This window comes from Alexandromys fortis, unplaced genomic scaffold (assembly GCF_014885135.2).
Source record: "Alexandromys fortis isolate MF-2015 unplaced genomic scaffold, M_Fortis_MF-2015_v1.1 scaffold_101, whole genome shotgun sequence".
Taxonomy (NCBI): domain Eukaryota; kingdom Metazoa; phylum Chordata; class Mammalia; order Rodentia; family Cricetidae; genus Alexandromys; species Alexandromys fortis.
The window spans coordinates 3,090,478-3,104,114 of NW_026067983.1; the positions used below are offsets into that span (position 1 = coordinate 3,090,478).

Sequence of the window (13,637 nt, forward strand, 5' to 3'; positions counted from 1 at the left end):
AGAAGAAGAAGAAGAAGAAGAAGAAGAAGAAGAAGAAGAAGAAGAAGAAGAAGAAGAAGAAGAAGAAGAAGAAGAAAAAGAAGAAGAAGAACTTTTGTGCTTAAAATCTCTTCACCAGAGACTGGAGAAATGTCCATCTGTTCTGAGCTCTTACTTCTCTTAGAGAACACTCTGGTTTTGAGTCACAGCACTAACATTAAGCAGCTCACAAAAATCTGCGTATTGTAGGTCCAGAGAATCTGGTTCTGTCTCTGGCTACCATGGGCACAGGTGTGGCAGATACACCAACATCTCACACACATATTTTTTTTAATCTTAAAAAAGTTTAATGATAACCATATAGCAATTGTCTAATGAATAAATAAATGAATAATAAGAAAATGAGCAATTTTAAGTGCTAATGATATGAATATAAAATTTAGTTGGAATTTTAATAAGTACAATATGAAAATCTTTCAATTTCTAATTAAAACAACAATGTTTCAAAGAGCTGATAAACTAGGTAAATGCAGTTAAATGATAACATATTAATAAATCTCAAAATAACCCTGTCTCAAAACACACACACACACAATAAAACAAAACAAAATAAAACAAAAAGCCAGTGTTAATTTATAGCAAATAAAAGTGTACTCTCATGAATTTAAGGTATAAACTATTTGAGATAAGGACAAAGAGAAGTGATACTTTTGATTGTGAGTAATCCTCCATCATGCGTTGGTAGAATGCCTGAGGGACAAAATGTTGACAAAATTTAATTTTCAGGCCTCAGGGGGTAACCTATGGAAGAAGAAGCATCTTCCCTTCATTGTCATGAGCCCTAGATCTGCGTTAACATGACATCACTTACGTTTTTAGCATACAGAAAATAAAAAATCATTCTGGCCTTTGTCCTACTATCCTGGTACAGGATTTGAACAGCTTCTAACATTTGCTTTCCAAAGTGATGATTTTCTTTATTGCTTACTGTGTGCTGAAGACATATTTTCCCATGTTCATCTCCATGGGACCCATTTCTGTTTTCCCCACCAACTACAAGCTTTCCAGTACATATGGACCAAAGATCCCTTAATGTGAGTTAAGAAACTGTACCACAATATAAATTATAAGTAAATTTTGTCTATAGGAATTAATATTGTTTCATACAGTTCCAGATTAGATTGGCTTTCTTTTATTTCCTGGCAAAAAGTTTATTAGTGTATAAAAAGCTCTAACATGTAATTGATAGAATGGTATACATTTTTGCAAAATACCCATTAAACTGACAATTCCTGAAAAATGCTTACATTATCGTCATATATAAAAAGATGCCTTAACCTTAAGTAAGAAAGCTCCCATTCTGCTCTTGGTTCCACTGGAACTTTGGGAAAGTTACTTCATTTTTCATTCTATAAACTTGAATTTCTAATTACTTTTCAAGTTTTTCAAATTCCATTGTTTATTATTTATCCTATTGTAAAAAAATTGTATTTGTATAATTATATAACACTATATGTTAATTAAGTTGGCTGTACTCATGTACCCTTAAAAGAGCAATTTAAGAAATGGGACACTTGCATTTATGAATATACGCTAATGAGATTTAAACACATTTCAGCAAAGTCAGCATCTTTAACCAATGTTATTAAGGGAAATGTGTAAGATAAACTTGCTTATCCAAAACAATATTTATTTGCTATAAAGGGTTCTTGTCTAAAATTAAGGTGAAATTAATATTCTATCCAAAGCTAGGAAAAGGGTATGTATTTATCACATATTTTTAAATTAGAAGACCTTAATGAGAAAAATGATCCCAAAACATCTAAATAGTTATAGGCTTCTTAAATATATGTTAATATTCATTGAAATGAATGTACAGCATACATTATGCTTAACAACATTTTATATTCATGTGTTTATTTCTGTATAATTTTATTGGGAGGGTGTGCATTCCATGACATACATACATAGAACAGAGGATAGCAATGTACGGATCTCTTTTTCCATTTCTACTATGTGTGTCTCAGGGATTAAACTCAGGTTGTGGTACTTTAGCAAGCACCTGATAAGCCATCCTGGCAGGTTCTGATTAGGTTTAGATAGTGTTAGAGTACCAATGGTCTTTGTAAGAATGATAGTCCATAAATGAAGTCAAATTTTAGCATCCCAATAGTATTATGCAAATAATGTCATCCCTCAAGAGTAGAAGGGGGCAATAGAACTGTTCAGACTACCAACTGATTTTTCACTATTTTGCATGATTTACCCAACGTTGATGGGCTCAGTCTTGTCAATAAATTAATAGTAATAACATCCTTCGGGAAGTTGGTGAGTGATTACTCTTCAGGGTGACATGGGAAAGCTCTACTTCCTGTCTAGGTTCTCCGACCAGGTTGTACTCTCTGTCACACAGTGGGGCCTCTGATGGTTTCTGTTACCTGGCTGCTCTGTACCAAGCACTATATAGATCCACTCTATCAAGGACTATTTGAAGAACTCAGCAGTATAACAAAGCTGCCTAAAAAGTGTCTCTCTGGTGAAAGGGGAAATGGAGGTTTAGAATCTCATGTAGCATTATCTACAAAGTCCAACAATCTTAGTATAAGGCTAGTAATGAAACTGAGGGTCTTCACTTTCTTACCATGTGCCTTCTGAAATTTATTTAGAAGCTTCCTCACATATGTTTAGAAATGCATTCCTACTAATGTGTTGACTCTTCTTTCTCTGCAAATGGGCCTGAAAAATAACCAAAACAATGCACTAGTCATGAAATTATTATGAATATTTGAAGGAACTCTACTCTTTTCTTCAACTTTCACTATAAATGTGAAAGAAAATAATTTCAGGGTAATATCCATGCTCTGGAAGAATCTGTGATTCTTCCCATTAAGTTTTATGAAAGCTAAGTTATTAAAGAGATGAGATCTTTATAAGTGTAACTTTCCTATGTACAGACATAGAATTAATTTTATCATCTAAGAATCTAATTTGATGTGTGACATAGCAGGTGGTTATTAAACCTTCTTTAAGAAATAACCTCAAAGTAAGTTTGATAAAAATGACCATATATAATAATTGTGTCTTTATAGAAACTGCTATATAAATGATATATTACTTAATCAATATTCGGTGTAAAAGAAACCCAAAAAACATATTGGTATGGAAATAGAAGGCCCTTTGTACCCACCCATATCTTCCCTTGTTTTATATGCTATTAGACTGATCTTTGTTCATAAATCTATACACAAACTGCTCCAAGCAGTTATTAAACATTTGACCATATGGACATTGCTTTTACAATTTACATTGTAAATAGAGAAAGAAACAGCATGTACATGTTTGATAAAACACAGGTTCTGCTTTTAAAGTAAAGACAAGAAAACGCTACTTCAGGAAAATTTTATAAAGCATACGTGTCGTTAGGTTAAATATTAATTTGAGTGTCAGCAATAATGGGTACCCACGTTATTTAAGGAAGTCATTAGTTCACTGTGCAGTCAATAAACATATTGATTAGAATTAATTCACTCCAAAAAGTCTCCAATAATTTTTAAACCTCAGTTTTTCTCTTTAATGACTACCAAACTGTTTCCCCCCAGAGGAGGGGTCTTTAGTAACAAATTTGCAGTGATTCATTTTCCAATTGCAGATTAGGTATGTCACTGTTGTGTGGTTTACATGGTTCAAAGCATTTTCTCCGAGCTTCACTGTTGTTGTCTGGAGACTGTTTTCTCTCGCTCTGTTTCTAAGGTCTTTAGTAGCTGGTTTAAAGAGACACTGCAGGCTGCTCAGAGGGTACTAATGAAGATATGTCCTAACTTTCTTTTGGCATTATAATATTTGGACATCTGTTCTGACTCCTTATATGTGAAATAAAACTCATACCAGATAGTAGAATAAATGAAGGGGTTCATTATCCTAAATGTCATAACATTTGTTTGAATTATCATGTGTGTATTTTAAATGCTGAGATTGTCATCTTGGTCCTGTTTCATCTATTTGCAGCCCTTTGAGAAGACGATAGCCTGAACAAGTCTCTTTTCCATTGCATTAATAATTCAGGAGAAATAATTTACAATTTATATGTAATAAAAGTGAGATTGTTGTAGGTGAGCTATACAGTCTGGTAATTTCTAGAAGCATAAATATTTTACTGAGAAACATACCCTTTTAAAGCACAAAAGGTTTCTTGTTATAATGGCATTCTACTTAGTGACAAATAATGCATTTAAAAAAGCCATGTGTTGACCATTATTGTGGTTCTCCTTGTATAATGGTATTATAGATTCTTATGTGTTCATTTATTAAAGTGCCCCCATTGTGTGTCTCAGGAAGAAGTGGTCTCTGAATCCCATGGTGCCAGTGATTAGTGAATGCTCCTTCGAGACCTTAGGGGTCAGAGTGAAACACACAAGGATATAATTGTTGAAGTTTTCTTTTAGGATATAAAGAACTGATAATTTGATTGTGATGATGTCAGCAATGTCAATCAGTTTAATTTAAAATACTCATCATTAGTCCTGCTTTTGCCAGAAGTTTGGAGGAGTATTACTGATCAAGTATAACTAATGTTGAATATAATAACATCATGAATCACACACCCATTACGCTTGCAGATGCTAGTGATCTTAAATGTTGCTTCTTGATGTTTTCCCTTATTAGATGGAAAAAAATACAGCAGATAGTTTACTGGTAAAAACTGGTTTAACTAAGCCTCATGGAAGCAAGGTAGTGCTTTACAAATGTGCTGTTCTGAAAATCTGCAAACGTCAAAAGAGCTCTCATCTTTCTGCTTGCTTTACATATTTGGTAGAAAGCGAATGGTGTTTTGTCTTGCAAAACATTTCAGTCCAACACACCCCTTAATACTTTGTGAAGCCAGTTCCCTTTCTAAGGGACTCCATTACTAATTTGACTAATGTAAAATATGAATGCTTAGTTTAATTTTGTATTGTTATATCTCTAAAAATGGATTTATTTTTATCTCTGGGGCAGTGTGAGCTTCAATTCAATCATCAAATGTCAGACAATAGACTACATTTCAAAAATTAAAAGATTGTTTCACGTTGTTCATATGCCTTGAATAAAACATCAGATGTCTGATTCATTTATAAAATAACAAATAAATAGATGATAAATTAATATAATGGAAAATATATCTTAAAGGCAAAATTTTAAGGCCACCATATTTTATGTGTACCAGTCCAACAAGGAGGAATATTTCCTTATAACTTTATCTAAAGCAATTTAATGTATTTAAACCTTCAGAGATGTTTAAGCAATTAAACTGAGACTTTTGTTCTAAAGTAACTTTTTAGCTATACACAGGTTTACACATATGATATTAGATGATGGAATGGGTCTAAGGTGAAAATTCAGTCTAGTTCCTCTGGGTTACAGCCTTTCCATGATGGAAGACATCATAATTGTAGAAGACTTTGTATTTTTAGCATGTATTGATGTACCAAGTTTGGTTTACTATCTTTTCCTTTTGTCTTCAAATGGAAATATAGAGCCTGAAAGTCCATTTACAATTCATAATTTATTTAAACAAATAAAATTTTATACATATTTGGAATTCAATCCTAGAACTACTTTGCAAAATCTAATATAAAACTTGCATTCAGAGTTGCTAAATATGCCCCTCAAAGTCTGCATAATATAAACATTCTAAGTGTATTTGTTAAAAATGATCATGATTGCATAAATGCACAAAGTTCTAATTTTCTCAAATTTGACTATGGTTAACACAACATACTACAATGTTTAAAACTAAAATTATATTTTCAACTTCATTCAAGTTTGACTATGGTATTGTGCTCCTAAAACTTTTTTTATATGTACTACTATTGAATATAGACTATCAAAATAATTTTCGCATGTTGACAACTATTCCAACTTTTTGTAGTGAACATTGATTCTTATTTTGGGGTTACTAGTAGGAGTACTTTAATATTAAATCACTTAGATATTCAGCAATCAGAAATAAGATATTATAAAATAAAAGTAAGCAAACACTATCTAAACATGTTTATATGTGACTCGGCTTCTAGAAGTATATTTAAAGAATAGAAGAGTGACAGGATGATGAAGAATTCTTCCATACCAAACTTTGAGTATAAAATTTGTGGCATGGCCGGGCGATGGTGGTGCGCGCCTTTAATCCCAGCACTCGGGAGGCAGAGGCAGGCGGATCTCTGTGAGTTCGAGACCAGCCTGGTCTACAAAGCTAGTTCCAAGACAGGCTCCAAAGCCACAGAAAAACCCTGTCTTGAAAAACAAAAACAAAACAAAAAACAAAAACAAAACAAAACAAAAAAAAACAAAAACAAAACAAAAAAATTTGTGGCATGGATTAATTACTGTAGAGTTTATTTATGCGTCATGACCAGGACAAGTCTATGGGTATAAACATAGACATTTAGAAAGCAATTTGACAAAGTAACTATCGTCTAAATTATAACCTAAAAGATTTCCTATCACCACCTCAGCCATGGGCTTTTGATATGGTAGAGGCATGAATTTTTTTCCTGTATGAAATACACTTAGTCAATGAAGATTCAAAATTCAAGTCAAACCTGGGAAAGTCATCAGGCTTAGAGAGTCTTTGAAAATATTTTATCTCGTGTACTGTTAAGAATAACCAAATATCTGTCAAAAGAAGAGTAGACAATCAACTCCAAGATAAAACCGAATACCTACGCATGCCTATATTGACATATGCGTATGTGAGCTTTGAATGTGTTGTATGTGTGATCATAATTGTATGAAAACACATGTCCGTACAGATGAACATACATTCACCCATAAGCAGAGGCTTATGTTCTGATGGGTTTTTTATTTGATTATGGATAGCTAGATGAATGGAAGAAAGGAAGGAAGGATGGGTGAATAGATAGGTACGTAGATAGACAAACAGACAGACAGACAGACAGACAGACAGACAGATAGATAGATAGATAGATAGATATTAAGGAAAAATGATTAATTTGAACCCAGAATTCTCTCTTTCAGCTAGTCTAGCTGGTCAGCTTGTTCTTCCTGGTACGAAGCCAGATCATCCAAATTGAGATCTGTTCATCACACTTACATGGCCAGCTGTTACCCGAGTGCTCAAGTCTGCACTATTTTATATGTTTCTTCTCCTGGTACATTTTGTCAGGAAAAAATAAACGCATGTGTAACAGGTTTCACAGAACAACTGTTTTAAATATTTAAAACTACAAAACGAATAAACAAATGAAACATTTCAGCAGCTTCTACAGAAACGAAATTTGAAGGCTATTTTGGACAATATTTGATTTTGATAGATGGGCTCCAGCAGAATGTTTAATTTTTATTCATGTTTTCTTTTGATATTGCTGCTATGTGGACCTTTCCTCTCCCATCCATTCTCTAGTCTCCAGGCTTTAATTTTGAACTATCTGGTTTCTCTTCCATTAGGCAGCCATCTTGGTATTTATTTTATTCTCTTTGGTGTGTCTCTACAAGGTGTGATCTGGATAGGTGATATTCTTCTCTCCCCTCCTCTCTCTTCATAGACCATTAGGAACTACAGTTTCTTCTCATATTGTGTGTTACTCCAGAAAGTCAGTCTGAAAATGGAGGTATATTTACAGAACACAGAGAAAGGGCAGAGTTAGTTGAACAAATGCAGCAGAGGGGAATTGGAGATGACTGACTGGCCCTTTCTAACCTTCCGCAGAACTGTAGGCATTGTAGCAATAAGTGTCATTGCCGACAATAGTTTGTCACTAACACTGATATTTCCTAGAGCACACCCTTCCCCACAAAGGTTGAAGTTCTAAGTAATGTTTTTATCATCACGTTTTCAGATTATTTAGTATTTTTTCCGGGAATTATATCTACTTGTAAGCAAGGTTGTGGTGGTGGTGAATGGAAAAAAAAAAAAAAAAAAAAAAAAACAGTACTTGGACACCCATTAGCATTTACAAAGCCCCCCAGGATTCATTCGCTACGCGTCGGGCAGATGGCTATCCAAATGAAATGAAAGCTAAGTAAACATGTGATGAGCTGTCACTTTGAGATCCTTTATTCAAATCAATCAAGCTATAAATAAAATTATCTTAAATATGAAGAATATAATCCTGTTTGAACAGTATTCCTATAATAAAGCTTGGATCTTTCAGGAAGTATGCCTTACAGGTAGAACATGACTGCCTATTATCTACATATAGACATGTATACTCAAGGTTCTGTTGTAGCTGTTCTGTTTGATGACTTATGATACAGAGTTCATAAATCAAATATGGAAGGCTATTTACATGGATTGTCAGATAAATGTACTTGCTACCAAGCCTTATGATCAGAATTCAAGCTGTGGACCCTACTGGTGGAAGGAAAGAACCAACTGAGTTTTCCTGTACTATGCAAACACACACATGAAAATAAATTAATATATGTAAATATAGTTAATCTTAATTGAATGAACCATTTCACTCTAAACGTTGAACCACAAATCAGGTAGGTTGTTTCCTAATTTCTCATAAAATAGCACACACATCAAAGTAGCTATGCAAGTTTGCATTCCCACCAAGTTACATATAATTCTTATTTCACTCTGTTCTATAGCATGGTCACAGAAAAATTACATGACCATAACAAACTTCAGTGAACTGCTCTAAATTGTGGAAAATCGCAAAATTAAAAATAATGAAATGCTAATAGTTTGTCATCATACTATACAAAATTGTCTCTCAGTTAGGGTAATTTGATTGTAAAAATATAGAAACAGAAATAACATTGTAGAAAAACATTAAGGAAAGAGTAACTAAAATAGACATGGTTAGAAAGTGAATATGCATTCGTATACAAAATTCTTTTATTTAATATGTACTTATACATGGATAACTACATCCATTCAAAAAACACACTGAAGCTACTGCTTAAATAAAACTGAACGGTAAATTTATTTTGCTTTAATGGAGTTGATATATTTACTTTTACTTCTTAAATTTAGCTTAAAATTAAATTAACTTAAAACAAAACTTTATAAGTTGAGGAAATAATGAAATCAACTTAAAAGCCAGAAAATGTATACTTAAAAATTATGCAATATAATAAGCATGGTTTAGCATCAAATTTTCTGTCAGCAATGTTCTAGCATGTTCATGAATCACAGGAGCATCCTGACTAAATAAAATTTGCTGTGTGGAATCCCTGCACTTCGTCTCCAGCACTGCAGAGTGGATATATTTCCTCTAAGTATAAGAAAGCTGTGGCTCTTGATAGAAAACCAAATTGTTGAAAGACACAATGGCCTGGAACTCCAAACCTGCTCTGAATTCAGTTATCTGAGCTCAGAAGGTGAAGTGAAGCTGATTTGAGTTGTTCCCTCAACATGGGGGCAGAATGGATAAAATTGAAGTGCCGTGTTTGCATTTCCTTACTTTATTTCTCATTAGAGAGTCATACATATCTCTAAAATAATGGCGGCTGAGCAAGTTGGCGGCAGCTGGCAGTATTCCTTCAGGCCCCTTGGGGCAGTGCCAGAGGTTCAGAGTCTCTAGCAAATTTGGGCTGAATTCTCATCCAAATGAACACCTGCTGCCCTTGTCCAGTCCCAGCCTTGCCCTGCACAGGCCAGCTCTCTTTGTGGTGGAATCCATTCAAAGGGAGAAAGCCTGCAGTGTTCCGCACTTGTTTTTATTTCCCTCTCCTTTTACTAAGTGGACAATTGCCTGAGTATCTTGGAGATGGAGATAATACTGAGTTTATCTTTGGCTCATTGGCATGAGAATCTTCTACACTAGTTTACTCAATTATATTCCTGTCTATTTAAATATTCTTTGATTTCCTTCTCTTATTTCCATTTCTCTATCAAGCTTAAGTTGCTTTTTGAGGTTTTTATAGCAAAAGTGCTTACTTTACAGAAAATCACCCTACATGATTTGCAACAGGAAAAAAACAAATAATTCAAAAAAAATCGAATTCGTTGATGTTCTTCCAATGGGCCAGAAGTGTGAACCATTCACTCTATTAGCCTTGATTTCTATTCTTTTGCTTTTGTGTAATTATTTGTTGGATTTTTGCAGTTAGTTGGTTCTTTGAGGTCATTTTAACATTCAAGTAGGAATAAAGTTAAGACAATGCTTTTTTAAAATCAATTACTGATCAAAGAGCATACATATCACAGAAACTCAAGTTTAACTTTCTATATAACTTTGTAACACCATTAAGATAGATATGTAACCTAAAATGTTACTAAGGCATATTAGTATTTATAAAATTGCTACAAAATATGCAAACTTCACGTTTAAAATGTCCACTATGTTGTCCATGTTTTACTTTTGTTTTAAAATTATGTGTTAGAAAATCAATCAATAGTGTCCTCAGTGATTTTTATTGTAAATGTTCTTTCAATACTCATCTATCTACAATTTTATACCATTTTTCTTGTAAAATAAATTAAGTTATTTGACAATTGCTAAGGTGTAAGATGTATCTAAATAGCTGCAGCTTGCTCTGTCTTGCAGAGAGATCCTCTCTGCCATCTGCAGCCCTTGGACCCTCTTGTTGGGCCTTGTGCTTTGTTATGCATGAGCAAACACATTTGCCTTTTCATTTCATTCATTAGACTTAATCCTTGATTAGTGTTTTCAAGATTCCCTCAAATATACAACTTCTTTATTTCTTTTGTGTTAGTTTCCTTTCTCTTTTGTCTTCACTCTGAAGCAAACTTAGAATTGAATCACAAAAGCTCTTTTCTATTAAAAAGATTGGTAAATATATTAGTTTCTCATTTGAGTGATTAATTATGTGTTGCTGAGGAATGGGAAAGTATCTCCTTACTTGGAATAATGGGACTGTTTTTAATACTCCAAAACTTGGGTTACAGCCCTCTGCCAATCTCACACATCCAGTGTAACTCTTGTCTTAGAGAGAATGGCTGGATTACCAAAAAGAAAGTGGTACCCATTAGGGCTCAGAACTGTTGTATTTAGCATCTGAGAAATGAGTTAGAATAGTCAAGATTTATTTGTGCCCTTCTCTTTGCTGACTTTCTCCATTACAGGAGATGGGTCAGAAGGCTATCTGCGTTATGACCAGTTATCAATCAGACATATGGGGCATGCTGAGCAAACTCGGAAACCAAAGGTTCCATTGCTTTACTGGGTTCCCAGCCTCCTCTCAGTGTCTTCTTCCCCACAGTTGACCTCCAAGGATCAGGAACTTCTCTGCTGGATCACTTTCCCACTTAAGTCATCTCATTTACTCTTGTTTAGAAATACTTTCAACTGCTCTCTGACCTTATGACAAAATGTATGACTTTAAGCATAATCTAAGTATGGAGCCAAAAACCAGGAATTAAAAGATATAGAAATTAATTTCTTATATAAATATAAGAAATGTCTAGCTTTGACATGTTTTTATAATCATTCTTTCTTGGACTTCACATGGGTTGTACATCTTTCATTAATTTCAGAATATCTTCTTGTAAATACATTGTAAAAACAGAATTGATGAAAAAGTCTTGTTTATTACTTTATATTTCTACAAGATAATAAAATCACAACTATCCCTCCCCCATTTCTTCTTTTAGGATGCTTCCATTGCACACAGATTCCATATCATGAGAGAAAAACACCCAGAGAAATTCAACAGCCGGTAAGGCAACAACTGATGGATTTTTAATTTTGATTGCTGTTGGTAATTATGTCATTATAGAAGATCACTATGTGGCGTACACCCTTTACATGAAAGGGTTGGATAAAGTTCAGTTTAGGTATTCACATTTAGATAGAAGCAAAATTGAATGTATTTTTTTTTCATGGTGCTATAATGCAGAATGCAGTGGGTACCATGTCTATTTCAATTTCATGTGCTTTAAAGTGAATATTTAAAGTATGTCGAAAGTGAAAATAACACATACTACAAGTGTTTGCATGGCTCAGTAAGTGGAGCTGCTCATTCTCCATCCCATGGGAAAACACAGTTCTGGTTTGATAATTTGATAACTTTGAGTGATTATATATACACTGGTGTCTCAGGCTGCTACCTTTGAACCACCATCCCATATTTGCTTCAGGTAAATTCCAGTAAAAATTACCTTTCCAACAACATTAACAGCAGAAATGTAGACAGCAACCTTCGTCCTTAATTGGAGAAACAGGAAAAACTTGGTCTCCCTAGCTTTTATTCTTAGGGGGAAATATGGCCTCTTCCTTAGAAAAATGGGGAAAAGTATTAAAATGCCTTCTGTTCTTATTATCCTCATTGTTACCTGGTATTTCATTATGTGAGAAGACCATAATCTTTATATCTGTATGGACATGATATGAATTTATATATTGGTATTAAAAGCCAAGGACTCTGTTCTCTATATTGGCTAAGTGGATCCTTACCCATGAATACTGCATGTAATTTAGTCAATATGTATCTAAATGCTAATTTCACCATACACTAGTACTTGACATAATTTTATGTGAAAACAAATTTATAAAAATAAATGCTATAAAGATATATTTCAAAAGTTAAGTCTTTCTTAACTATAGACTTGAGGGTACAATTTACTGAATAATCTTAATAAAAAGGTCTCATGATTTATCATATCCTAATTTTTAATAGATTCGTTTAAGGATTTTTGTAAAACAAATGTTTTTAATACCTCTAGTGCCTTGAGTTGTTTCTTAGACTACAAATAATACATTTTTGAGCATAAAACAGTTTGTTTCTTCTCTCTCGGGTCAGAAAGCTGTAAGATTGTCTATTGTCTTCTTTTGTTGTGGTATGCTTATCCGGTTGTGTGCTAAGGAAGTACTAGCTTTGTAAACAAATGTGATAGTGTTTCTTCCTCGTTTGGAGAAGCAGTTTGAGGAGTATTGGTATGAGCACTTCTTAGCGTTTTAGAGGAATTCTGCAATACATCCATATGGCCTCAGGGGGTTCTTTCTGAGATGATTATATTACTGCCTCAATCTCATTGCTTATTATGGATCTCTTCAAGTATTTATATCTCTTTGATTTAATTTTGGAAAGTCATATGTTTCTGGAAATTTATTCATTTCCTCTAAACTTTTAAAATTTGAATGTAAGTTTTAAAAGTACCTTTTACTTAAAAGATCTAAATGACTCCATCTGAAAACTTAGATTTAATAAAGCAGTAGGATAAATAAAAACCTACCCTTTTAACCACCATCCCTTATTAGCTACAAGTAAAGGCTGGTAAAAAACAAAAATAAGCTTGGCAAAAAAAGGAAATCAGAGAGGAAATTAACACTCATAGTGGTTTCAAAATAAATGAATAAATCCCTAGGAAATCTCTAACTGATGATGTGAATGTCTTCTAAGCACTAGAGAAAGAAAATGAGAAACCACTAGATGGTGAAAAGACCTCCGACATTCATGGATTGGAAAAAAAATCAATATTTTAAAAGTCTCTACATTACCTAACATTACCTACAAATTAAATGCAATCTCCATAAAAATTACAAGACTGTTTCTACTGAATCAGGAGGAGCAATCCTAAAATTCATATTGCAGCATCAAAGATCTCAACCTGCCAAAGCAATCCTGGGAAGGAACAGCAATGTTGAAGGCACAGTGATGCCTGATCTCTAACTATACTCTAGAGATATATTTACAAAGACAGCACAAATAAAGAATAGTGAACAAGCCAAAACAAATATAAAGAAAAA

General features: G+C 33.5%; 1 protein-coding gene across 4 annotated transcripts in view; it reads left to right on the forward strand.

The window, feature by feature from the left end:
- The window catches only part of Dgkb (diacylglycerol kinase beta), a 590,490-nt gene that overhangs the window by 304,734 nt on the left and 272,119 nt on the right, over positions 1–13,637 (forward strand). For all 4 annotated transcript variants that reach the window (XM_050158720.1, XM_050158722.1, XM_050158719.1 and 1 more), the window contains one exon: positions 11,543–11,607. In XM_050158720.1, coding sequence (XP_050014677.1) covers positions 11,543–11,607 — 65 coding nt within the window. The remainder of the gene's footprint in view (positions 1–11,542; positions 11,608–13,637) is intronic.